This window comes from Gavia stellata, chromosome 3, assembly GCF_030936135.1.
Source record: "Gavia stellata isolate bGavSte3 chromosome 3, bGavSte3.hap2, whole genome shotgun sequence".
Classification (NCBI taxonomy): Eukaryota; Metazoa; Chordata; class Aves; order Gaviiformes; family Gaviidae; genus Gavia; species Gavia stellata.
In genome coordinates, this window is record NC_082596.1 from 72,760,035 (window position 1) to 72,772,836 (window position 12,802).

The window sequence follows — 12,802 nt, forward strand, 5'->3', positions numbered from 1 at the left end:
CAGGAATGAAGTTGAGCCCGGGAGGAAGGGAGGGGTGGGCGGAGGGCGTTTTAAGATTTGTTCATGTTTCTCATCCTACTCCAATTTGATTGGTAATAAGTTAAATTAATTTCCCTGAGTTGAGGCTGTTTTGCCTGTGATGTTAATTGCTAAGCGACATCCATGTCCTTAACTTGACCCACAAGCCTGTTGCCGTATTTACTCCCCCTGTCCAGTTGAGGATGGGGAGCGATAGAACAGCTTGGTGGGCACCTGGCATCCAGCCAAGGTCAAACCACCACACCAGAGCAGAAGCTGTCTTTCTAACTTCTTTGATTCATCTGTTGCTATTCGTTGTACACTGCCGTGGAGGGTCTGGCTTCATCTTCAGTCACCCCTTGGGCAGGATTCTTGTCCTCAGATTGAAAAACCCCCACCTCCAGGCCCCAAGGACCTCAGTGGCCCTCTGAGAGTCTCCTCCTGTCACCCTGGTGCAGCAGCCCAATGGAAGCCAGGTACTCTCCTTCCCCCTCCCTTGGGGCTGAGCCTGTAATTTGGGAGTGCTGTAATTGTCTGTGTTGTTCTTACGGAATCCTTATTTAAATAATTTCTCCAGCTGGATTAGGAATGCCTTTCTGTGTCCCAGCTCTCTCTTCCTCTGCAGTTTGGAGTCATTAGTAAACCTATGGAGGTGCGTTGTATCCCATCACACTGCTTCCTATTGAAAATACTAACCAGTAATCACCCCGGTGTTCATTAAATCTTGAGTTGTACCTGAGCAATTTATCTAAAAGCAATTTTTCTCTGCATCTACATGTTCAAGAGGAACATAACTTTCTAGAATGGATCAAAGAAACTTAAATGAGTATAAGAACAATCTTCTCATTGTTTTAAGCTGTGAACTCTTGGGAGCTTATACCGTTGCTAAGTATATGCTTGTGTAGTCCCTGAGTTTCTACATGACCCCAATTCTCATTTGGTTTTCTGTTACTACCATGATAATATTTAAAAGGTGACCTTCAGAAGAAAGAGGAAAGAGCTTTTTCTCCTTTGTTACTTTTTACTTTTATATGTGTAGAGAAGTCCCCAAACTGTGGTTTGGTGGGTAGGGTTTTTATTGACTTGGTTTTGGTGATTCCTTCCTCCCATGTGTTACATATGTTTTTATCCTCTCTGATTTAGAAGTCCATGTGGCTAATGGCAGACAGCTTAGTAGGATTCAGGTGCCTGAGAAATCAGACAGTGAGAAGACAGCTGAAGGGATAATTGATTTTTGGTTTTAAAGGTGCCAGCTTTTGTTTAGCACACCTTCTTTTCTGCATCTGAGCATTTAGCATGGTTCTCCCTCCTGTACCTTCAGGTAAGGCTTGAGAAAGCATTTAAGCAATATTTTTCAGAGAGCAAATAAAACTTCCAGTAAGAATGGGCTTTCTCTTACTGATAGTTTAGTATATAAATAAGCATAAGGGAAAACAGTCTATTCAAGACATTCTTCATGCATTTTAAACTAGCAAAGCAAGCCAACCAGAAAGGGTCAAATGCTTTTTTTTTCCTTTTCAGGTCACATTTGAGGGCTGTATAGATCAAGACAAGGATTTTTCATTCTTTTAGGAAGCAAGTAGAGAGGCGGTGGAATTTGCAAAGCTCAGGTGTGTGATGGGTTTGTGTCAAACTGTGGTACTCCCCCTTTCAGTCTTCATTTGGCAGTCACTGTGGCCCTTACATAGACTGCTCCAGTAGTTGTAGTTTATCTGCTGTATCTTGACACAAATATATCTTTCCCTTCCTGCATGACTATTTTGAGAAAATACTGGTTGCTATCACTTACAAAGTGTTGAGGTACTTATTTTTTCCTCTTCAGTTAGAAAAAGTGAGTGATCAACAGGAGAGCATGCTGAGATAAATATGCGCTTCTGGTATTTTAAGAAATCTTTTGGGTTTTTTCATGTAAAATTGATTGGTGTGTGTTTTCAACACAGGAATCCCAATGAGTGACTACTGCTTTATGTCAGTTAACACCATAGGAAACATACTATTAATTTGGCAAGTCAAGAAATTATTCTGGGATTAAACAGGAATAAATGGAAGTTAATCCAGCATTTGAACTGCCCGTTTATCTGACAGAATTAAAGGAGTGACTTCATTGCTCTCTATAGCTTCCTGAGGAGGTGAAATGGAGAGGGAGGTGCTGATCTCTGCTCCCAGGTATCCAGGCATAGGACACATGGGAATGGTTCAGAGCTGCGTCAGGAGAGATTTAGACTGGACATTAGGAAGCCTTTCATTACCGAGAGTGTGGTCAAACACTGGAACAGGCTTCCTAGAGAGGTGGTCGATGCCCCAAACCTGTCAGTGTTTAGGAGGCGTTTGGACAATGCCCTTGAAAACGTGAAGTAGTCAGGCAGTTGGACTAGATGATCATTGTAGATTCCTTCCAACTGAACTATTTGTTCTGTTCTGTTCTATTCTATTCTAAAGTAATCATAGAACCTCAGTTTGACCAGGTTTGGGGTTTGGGTTTTTTCCCTTACTGTGGGCTAAGTAGCTTAGACACTGTCTTCGTATCGTAATACAGTCCTAAACCAATTAATCCCTTTCCTCCTCCTTGTTCTGTACTGATACTTCTGAGTCCAGACTGGATATGGGGAATGTGGCATTGTATAGTTGAAATGACTGTGGTCAGCCTCAGTCCTGTACTGTGAAGATCCATAGTTAAGTTTCTTTGATGAGTTTGGATCCTGAAATGATGTACAGTTGTTTAGCCAGAGCACAAGATAGGCGGAGCTACAGTCATAGGTGCTGAGAGAGCAAAAGTCCCCTCTGGTTTTATTCAGCTTCCTAGTGAGACTTTAGAATTCATTGCTTTCACTTTCCTTTCATACATATTTTTCACTTTCATACAGCAAGCAGTATGTATCCAAGCCCAAACCTTTTTTTTGGCTTTAGCTAGAATGCTATGAAATCTTCAACTCGATTTTTGGAGGCTTTCTTCTGGTTCATTGACAAGTGTTTTTGACGTCACTTTCTACACTTTCAACGTGTTAAAGACTTCAGAGCTCTCACTTGTAGCCTTCATTACCCTGCAAGACAGGACTAGCTTTTCTTGACACAAGTGTTGTGTTCCTGCTTACGACAACTGTCTAGACAATTTAGGTGAAAGGAAGGAGGAGGATGACAAATTTTTTTGAGCTCGGGGACGTTCGGAAAGCTGGTGTGACTTCCAGTGTGAAGGAGCCCTCTGACATTATCTCATGCAAAGGAGTGTTGAAATTCAGCCTGATTTTCACTGAAGTTGCACAAAACACCTGACTTTTAGATTGGTGTTGGTTCACAAATCTGCATGAAAACTGCCAGGCCTGGGAACTCTGGGCCAATAATACTGCCAGTCCATGTTCTACCTCCATGTTTTTATTTAGTGATCTGTGTGGTGGCCACATCACACACAATCGTGATGTGCAATGTGGGATGGGGGTAAAATGGCAGCACATTCTTGCTTCTGAAGAGAGATGAGTTTAATGCTTGCTGTGTTTTATCTCCTGGATCAGTCTGCCTCTGGCTGCTTGGGTATGGAGAATGAACAGAATCACAGAATGGCAGGGGTTGGAAGGGACCTCTGCAGATCATCTAGTCCAACCCACTCGCCGGAGCAGGTTCACCTAGAGCAGGTTGCACAGGAATGTGTCCAGGCGAGTTTTGAATATCTCCAGAGAAGGAGACTCTACAACCTCTCTGGGCAGCCTCTTCCAGTGCTCTGCCACACTCAAAGAAGTTGCTCCTGATGTTTAGATGGGGATACGATACCACAGAACTATACTATACTATAGAACAATAGTTTCCTGTCTAGGCTATAGTATCATTTAATGGTCTGCGCAAGTAGTTGCTGGAGTCTTGTTAGTAATTTTTAAACCTTCTTTGGAGTATTTACACTTACAAATAATCAGTTTGAAACTTGCTGTTATTTGAGTTTTAATACACCTAGAACACCGCATTCCGAGATTGGGACTATCAGCTGCTATTTCATTGGGAATTATTGTAGTTTAGGTTGCATGGTGCTTATTTCTGAACATCGTACTAACATGAGCCACAGATGAAAAGTTATTGGAGGATTTTTGCCAGTAGTATAGATGTTATTAATTTTGGTTTTATTTAACATGAAGCTGAACTTCTAATGGAATCAGTATATTTGTCTTTGTGAGTGGTTTGTCTTTAGCCAAAATAAATATTGAGGAGAGACATTTTTGTAGGTAGGGATTTGAAGCATAAAAAATTAATCTGCCCTGGAGGTGTGAAAGTAACAGATTTGTAGCATTTCAGTTAAAAAGGCAAAGTTTCTATGTTGATATTTTTTCCTTATCAAAAATTTGAAATTTCACAAAGCTTCTGTGAACTGCTATGGTTTCTGGTGTAATTTTTCATAAGAGAGCGAAGTAGAGACAGAGTAAATTACTTGTAACTCTAACGAACATATTTGTATGAGCTACTGTAATGTTTTATTTCCACTCTGGCAGAGATTTCTCAGATTGTGAGGATGGATTCCTTGGCAGCCTCACCTAAGGGAGTCCAGCAAGTCTCATGCAAATTAAAGCACCTTCAGAATAATTGTTCCATTTCTCTTTCTCTCTCCCCTTTTTTTGTGACATTTATTTACCTCAAAGGTCGTAGGTGTCAGACTTTCAATCTATACCCTTCTACACCTGTGATAAATTTTTGCCTTGGCTTAGGACATACTTATGAATAAATACCAGCATTACTATCCAACAAATAATTTTTCACATTTATTTAACCATGGTAGCACAGTGTTAGTGGAATGGTAAGTAGTCATTCAGAGATTCTCCTTTTTCTGAAAGCATGAATGCTTTAATAGGGAGGAAGGAAGAGGTTTTTTCTCCTATGATTTTGTTCCATAGTACCTAGTTTATTATTTTAAAATAAATATATACATGAAGATAGAAAAATATTTGTTTCAAGGAAGTCCAAATACTGTTTTATTACCTTGTGCAACAGGAGCATTTATATGGGGCTGCTTTAAATCAGATTGCAGCCTTGTGTAGGACATTGCGCAGAGACAGTCAAAGATTTAAGCTAAATGTACACCAGAGAGTGTTTATTGCTACTCTTCTCTGGATGCAACTTGGACTGACAAGAGAGTGCATAAACTTTGCTGGGAAGCATACTTTTTTGTCATCATAGTTGCATCTATTCAAGATCTTTTGCTGTTAGTTTAAAAAGGGGAGGGGGGGGTATGCATCAATGTTTCCCAAATGCTTTTAGTGGGGGTTAAGTCTTCATCCTTATCTTGAAAAAACTTGGCTATGGAGCAATGGAAGGCAGGACCGTACAGGATCTGGAGGGTCTCCATCAAACAGGGGAGTTGAAAGGAGAATGAAACCCAGGGGTTTGGCCTGCTGTCCTCGGGGGCACTTGGGCAACAGTTAAACCTGGAGACGAAAGGGTATTTTCCTTACACACCACTGCTTTGCGGCTTTGGATTTTGAGGTTTCCCCTCTGGAAGAGTAAAACTTCCTTGGCAGTACTGATGCATTTGTAAGTCAAGCTTTCCCCTGTGAAAGAAGGTAAGTTGGTAAATGTGCAGATAAACGCTTTTGCAGATGTGTAGAAGTTTAGCAAATAAATATGGCAATATTTCCTTTTAAGAGATTTTTATCTGTTAAATTTTACTGTAATTAGTTTATTATGTCAACAAAATCTTGAAATGGAACTGCTTTTAAACATGGATTTTCTTTTTTTAGCACTGGTTGGACCATTCAAAATTCATTAAGAAGCAAATAAAAAGTAAGTACTATGTCTCTGCCTGTTTATTTTAATCCTTCCTTACGAATTTGAACTTAGAGTATTTGAATGTGATTGTGAATGTTTAAACATGGCCTTTAATGGAATAAATATTTCTTAGGAAATAGATTTAATTTAATGGCTAATTGGCTGGCTATATGATGTCTAAATGCAAAAGCACTTACAAGCAATAGACAAGCCTTCAGTAGCCCTCATTAAACATGTGCTGTTTGTCTGAGGCAGGGTAGGTTGCCAGGTAATTTCAGTTTGATCTGTGAAATCAGGTTGCCTGGACACAGACTGCGGTTTCTATCACTGCTTCTGATCCGACAGATTTCTTGGGGTTTTTTCAAAGAGTAAATGGAAAATATTTCATTGTGTAACAGTTAACTTTTTTTTTTTAATAAATAAAACTAGCAGAAATATCTGCTGTTTCATCAAAGGGAGTTTTGGGTGGAGGGGGTGGGTTTGGCCAGTGAGTTTTTTGTGGAAATTGGCTAAGGCAGGCAAGTTGCTCCTGGATCTCTAATAATCTGGTTGAGTACAGTACAGCATCAGCACTAGCATGTTTTGTTAATATACTTCAGTTGGCAACAGCCATAAGCCAACTGATAATATTGCTTCTGTGAGATTAAAATATAGTGGTTTGCAAGGAAATTGTTGATGCCCTTGCAGGACCTCACAGGGATGGGTCTTCATTGCTTCAGTGGGGCTTTGCCTTCCTTACTGATAAGTATCCAAATATCTATACAATTTTTTAAATGGTGGAGTTCTTCAAAGGCCTTTAGGACAGTTTGCTTTCACCCCATGGTGTGTGGGTGTCAGTCTGCTGGAATAGATGGTAAAGACAGCTGCTGTGGGTAAGGTTTTGGTGGTTGGCTTTCTCTCACCTTTTCATCACATCACAGACTGCTTTACCTTAAGTGACTAAGTGATTTGCAGGTGCAATCTGTGATAGCTTTGTCTTTTTCTTGATCTCTTTTAAAACGTGGAAAATCAACAATTCTGTAACACCTTCAGCCAGTTCAGTTGCACTGTTTTGTCTGTGTTTAATCTGTGAAGGGCCTGTTTTAAAAAGAAATTGGCCAAGCCCTGCCCTGAGGAATGCCAAAGAGGGAAGTGATTTGATGAGTGTTGTAAAGGGTCTGTCTCACAACGGGATACTATTCTTTACCTTGCATTCAGCAGGTGCTTTGAGAAGAGTTCCTCTTTCATGATGGATGTTGCTCACTGCTCTTTTTTTTTCCCAGCAGTGGGCAGGTAAGAGTCCTTATCTTGCTGATGCGGACCTTACCAGTGGTGCCTAACTGTCAGCCTAGGGTACTATAACCTGCCTTCTGGGAACGATCGTTGGAGACAACGTCAAAGCTCTAATAATTAGAGTTTTGGCTGCACGTCTTTTAGTAGAATGGATCATTGATAGGCATGTATATACTGTGTTGATATGGTGTTATAGAAGACCTTACAAACATGAGAAAAAGTAATTTTTCCAGCACTTAATATACCAGCAGGCTGTTGGACTGGAAGATGAGGCTTAGGCAGATAAGGATGCATTGGTCACAGTCTCATGGTAGCTGGGTAACATTTTATTATCTGTGTTACACAGAAAGTCAGACCTAGCATTCACCTTCTGGCATTAGAAAACAACAATTCTTGCAACTCCACTTCGTGGAATTTGTTAGCTTTTTGTGTTCATGGGTGCCTTCCAGAGACCTCTCCAGCACTTTTCGCCTTATTTATCTTACCTTTTCTCACTCACGTGTATCAGTCGAAAGCTGACCTATTGGGTGGGGGTTTTTTTGGACTTGTGTTTGTGCCTGGTAACAAGAAGCATCACCTTCTCCCTCCCTCTTCCTTCCATCTCCCCCTGCCCCCAGCAATAGGCAGCGCATACCTGGAACTTGCTGTCATTCACAGCGTGCTGCAGGGCACACCTCTTTGAACAAAAATGTGTTTGCCAAATGGACTGTTGCTTGACTAATCTAATGATTAGAGTATCATAAAGTATGGTAATCATCTTTTTTTTTTTTAATTAATGCATGCATTTTTAAATTTAAAAACATGAACTATTTACTACTTTGAAGAATTTGAAAAACGTACTTCATTTTGGGTTTCCTGGGTTGTGGGGTGGTGGCTGTTGTTGTGCCTTAGCAGAACCGCAACTAGTATAAACTTTTTTTCCCCATTTAAAATCTCTGCATATACAGTTGGACCTCCGTACACATTGCATTTTCGAATTAAGTACTATTCATCAGAACCGAACAACCTTCATGAGGAGTTTACAAGGTAGGAACTATGCATGGTTAACTGGGTGACTGGAAGAGGGGTAAATAAGACATCTAAGGTACATGGGGGTACTGTAAGCAGGTGATTTGAGCTTACTTACTAAGAGTGGTCATTTTGCCTGACTTCTTAGGTGTTTTCCTACTGACAGAGAAACATCATCTTTTTTATTTGCTACCAAAAAACCATTCATGGGCCTCTCCAAGTGTTTTAGTCCATAGGAGACGTTGCCTTCTGGTGCTTTGAAGTTAGCAAAGAAGGGCAGCGTTGGGTGGGGAGAGCTGCAGCTGGGAGACAGCCGCTCTTTACACCAGCGACACCTGCCATACCTCGAGAGGATTTTCCATCATGTCTGCTAAAATGCCAGTGCTCTGCTTTGTCCCACTTCCTCTGAGACTTGGGGGTGATTTAATAATGGTATAAAAGCCACAGAATTGTGGGAACAGACAGCTTGAGTTCTTGGTTAACAGTTGGTTGATTGAATCTATTCCGCTTCCCTTCAAGTTCTCTGTGGTGCAAAAGGTGTAAAGACTGCATTGTATAAAGTCACCTTAGAATACCTGGAGATCTTTTGTTTCAGTCTGGTGGTCTGTTTTCTGGGCTGTGAGGACTATACCTTGCTGAGTTTGTGGCACCCTGGTGTGATCTAGAGGATATTCTGAAAATTGGGAAAGGAGCAGCTGGAGGAAAAGAGTTTGCTTATCTTTTGTATCTGCCAACTTTGTGTCTTCTTTGTATAGTAATCATCTATCTTAATGTTATTTTATCTTTTGTTGTTGTTGTTCTGTTTCTCACCATAGGGCACTTTCTGTCTTTGATTTGCTTGGCAATAATCAGTGTACTCCCAATCAACCTAAGGTGTTTAAAGATTGTTGATTGTTGTAGTGCATGTGATGTTTACATTAAACTTATGCCTGCAGGCATATGTTTACTTTCTCCTTTCATATCTGCTGTGTTGACCATGTATTTTTTTTCACCGCCTGAGACAAGATCAAAGAGGTAATTGTCACCACCTTATGAGACTGACGTGGAGGCTTTAATATCCATTATCAATTTAGTGCAGCACTGTTAATTCAATAAAAGGGCATATTCCTATACAATGTATAATTAACCTATAGAACTCCCTGCCACTTACGTAATTGAGTATAAGATCTTAGAGAATCCAAAAACCTGGATGATTTTTGGGCATCTCTAGTGAGAAAATGCAGTTAAATTAGTAGGAATAATATGTGTTTTCTGAAAATCAGTGTAAGTCTTCATACATCAGGGTGCATGTCTGACAAGTATTACGTTTTCCCTGTGGACAAATTATTCCATTACTGTCTACTACAAGATTTCTTGCTTAATCCTCTGAAGCATATGATCCTAGTAACTGTGAGGTGTGTGTTTCTGAGCTATATGATCATTGCTGTGATCGAGTAAGACATTTCCTCTGAAAGTATTAACCTCTGATGCTTTGTGATCTAATTATTGCTAAAAGGTGGCATTTCAGAAGACTATTTTAATTAGAAAAACACTTCAGTCAGCTAAATTTTCAGTGTTATGAACAATTTTTTTTAACTATAAGCTTGACAGAAGACCACTGGAAAGAGAATGAAAATGATCCGGAAATAGATTTTACAGTGACTAAATAGTTGCATTTTTCTTTTTTGTTGGGGAAAGTAATTTTGAATGTTGCTGTTTTCTTAAGAGTCTTTATGCTGGGTGGATCATGTTTTCCATGTAGTACGCTGAGTAAAAAGTAAAGGTTAGCAACTATATACTCAGAATTATTCCAAGTGGAAATGGAATGGGAGTAAGAGGAGGAAGAAAAATTATCATTAACAGTAACCATGAACTTGATGGGGGGGGGGGGGGGGGGGGGGGGGACACGGTGTCCAATATTCCTGGTGGAGACCTGTTTTCTAGTAGACTCCAGTTTCTAGTGAAGCTGTAAACATCACATTCTCATAACTAACACAGTAATGGGGGGAAATGTTGAAACCCGTCACCCACTCTGTCTTTTTTCAATTTAAAACCACAGTTGAAATCCAGTGCATTTCAAAAGACATCTTCTGTCACTTTTATGGGACCTGATTAGTTAGTTTAGTTAGAAAAACAACAGAGGAATGTGTCTGTACATATGTGTTGTGGAGAATTTTATGAGGTATTTTGCTGATTTGGAATATCAAGAATAGAGATGCCAATGCTTGTCAGTCTACGTTCAGAAAAGGAGCAAGAGTAAGCCATACCAACCAGAGCAGAGCTGCAGCGCTGCACAGGCCAGCTGACACTGATAAAAGCACAACCCAGATTTTTCTTACAATCCCATGAAACTCTGCTAAATTTGCGAATCATCAGGGGAAGACTGTAAGAGCAGGAAATAAACTTGTCTACCCTTAATCTATGCACACAAATACCCAGGTTTGATTGGCAAGTCAGGTATTAGCTAAGTATGTGAATCAGAGATGAGACACAGAGCTAACGTGGATAAATCTGGTTCTGCTTTAGTGTAGCATGAGAAGTCTTTTTAATTTTTAATCTTCCTTTTCATTTCTGTTGTCCTGTCTAATTCCAGCTGTTCATCCTCCACCACGTTCACAGCATATCCTCTGTGATGAAAAACACTTGGTCTTTCTAGCATCCTTTGTAAAAATAGGAGAGGTTTATGTTTGCGTTTACTGGGTTGACTCTCAGTAGTGCTTCATGCTTTCTTCTCCTGAGTCACTCATCATTGCGAGCCTCACCCCGCAGTGTCCAGAGCAGTGCAGAGCCTGCCTGTGCCGTCCTGTCCTGTACAGAGCTCTTGCATGGCCTGGGGCACTTCTGCACCCCAACTCTGAGTGGCTGTAAAACATGAAGCATGCCTAGAACTGAAGATTAGCAAGAGCTTAAAATACTACTACAGTTTGAAGACTGTGAATTCCTACTTGGCCTCCTAAATAAATGTGTGGGCTCTATGGAATTCAGATTTCTTTTATTCACAACTCTTCTGCTATTTTAAGTGAAAATTCACTCTGAGCTTTTCCTTTTGCCTAGTTTGAACATTTTCCATGATCTGTATTTCTGTTTGAGAAGGTAGCCCTGAATTCCTCATGCCTTTATCTGCATTTTGTCTTTAGATCTTACTTGCTTGAATTGAGCAACACCCAGTTCAGGACAACACTGGAGTGTCAATAATATTTAGGTTGCTGTGTTGTATGCTCAGGTAGAGCACATCCCCAAACAGCAAGGCTTTGGATAATGTCCTGAACACAGCCAATAGGTGAAGAATGTTCTCTTCTTTTTGATTTTGGTGAAAGCTATGGGAACTTTGAAGGTTGCAGGGTGTATCCAAGTGATCCCAAAGGCCCTTTTTTTTTTTTTTTTTTTTTTTAAGACCAAGACCAAGTTAATGAGAATGTTGTGACTACTCAATGATATTTTTCCAGCTATTGGGGCTAGAAAGATTACATTATATGTACTTTTGACTTTCTGAATTTTTATTTGTCAGGTACCTGTTTGTATTACAGCTCCGGCAAGACATTCTTTCAGGGAAGTAAGTACCTCTTTGCTCTTGCAGCTGCAGCTTAAACTGTTTATAACAGTTAATCTCTCAGTGATTTAAAATTTTACTTTAACTGCATGACCTTTTAAATTCTTTATGGTATTCATGCACAGATTATAAACATGATTTACAGTTCCACATGCATTTTTTTGTCCTTTAGAATACAGAGATCTATGGCTTTGTGTTCATCATGACTATATTATTGACAAATAGAATGGGTAAAGACCTTTGATGGATTGACCGGGTGATAGAAATTTATAAAGAGAGCAAAGACTGTCCTCTGATTTTTATGACTTGAAAATGTGACATGGACTTGCCATTTTTCAGTATGGTAGGTAAAATAGAGGAGGAAAAGATGATGAAGTGCCACACTTCCTGTACAGGTCAACCCTGCAGAAATATTTTGCGTGTTTATAGTCTCACCCTGGCCAGTAAATTCACACCTGCTCCATTTTATTTTTTTTTAATTACAAAAACAAAAAACCCCAAAACCACGTTTTAAAATACAGTGTTGGAACAAAAATAATTTCTTAGTCGATTTAGTGTTGTCTCTATTGGTTAAAGCTTGTTTTACGGTGGAGCATATCATGTGTTTAGTGCTAATTAGGATGTATCAAATTAGGAAATAATCATATGCAAGTAAAAATTAATTGTAGATGTTTCATATCATTAATAGCTTGTGGTTTAAGGAATCTTATGGAAGTTAATATTTCAGTTTCGTGTATCAGATTACTTTTTAGTTTTATTGCAAGAAGAACTCAATGATAAAAAAAGACATTATTTTTATAGCTTATTTTTTTTTCTTTTTAAGACTGAAATGCCCGTATGAAACTGCTGTTGAACTAGCAGCTCTGTGTCTTCAAGGTATGCAATCTTTTGAAAGTGGTTTGTCTTAATGTATTAAAAAGACTCACCTACTAGTTTCTTTTCACTCTTTTGTTACTAGTGATTTCTCAATATCATATATAAATGCCATTCCTGTACCTGAGGAGAAGAATTTTGGGGAGTTCACTTCCTTGCCTTCCCTCCGTTCATAACTTCTGAACTACCTTAGCCACCATTGGCAAACTTGCCGAGGGGAAGGAGATGGAAAAGCATGGATTAGACAAAGGTTTCATGGAAACTGTGGGCTGACTAGGGAAGAAAGACCCCAAATAGTTCCCCACTGAGGGAGAAGCTGTGGTCTGTGCACAGTTACCTCTTCAGCCTGAAGAGTGAGCTGGC

The 12,802-nt window shown here is 39.7% G+C and overlaps 1 protein-coding gene across 2 annotated transcripts in view; it reads left to right on the forward strand.

Annotated features, from left to right (window-relative positions):
• The window catches only part of EPB41L4B (erythrocyte membrane protein band 4.1 like 4B), a 185,055-nt gene that overhangs the window by 67,289 nt on the left and 104,964 nt on the right, over positions 1–12,802 (forward strand). For both annotated transcript variants that reach the window (XM_059836006.1, XM_059836007.1), the window contains exons 3-6: positions 5,730–5,772; positions 7,977–8,055; positions 11,525–11,569; positions 12,390–12,442. In XM_059836006.1, coding sequence (XP_059691989.1) covers positions 5,730–5,772; positions 7,977–8,055; positions 11,525–11,569; positions 12,390–12,442 — 220 coding nt within the window. The remainder of the gene's footprint in view (positions 1–5,729; positions 5,773–7,976; positions 8,056–11,524; positions 11,570–12,389; positions 12,443–12,802) is intronic.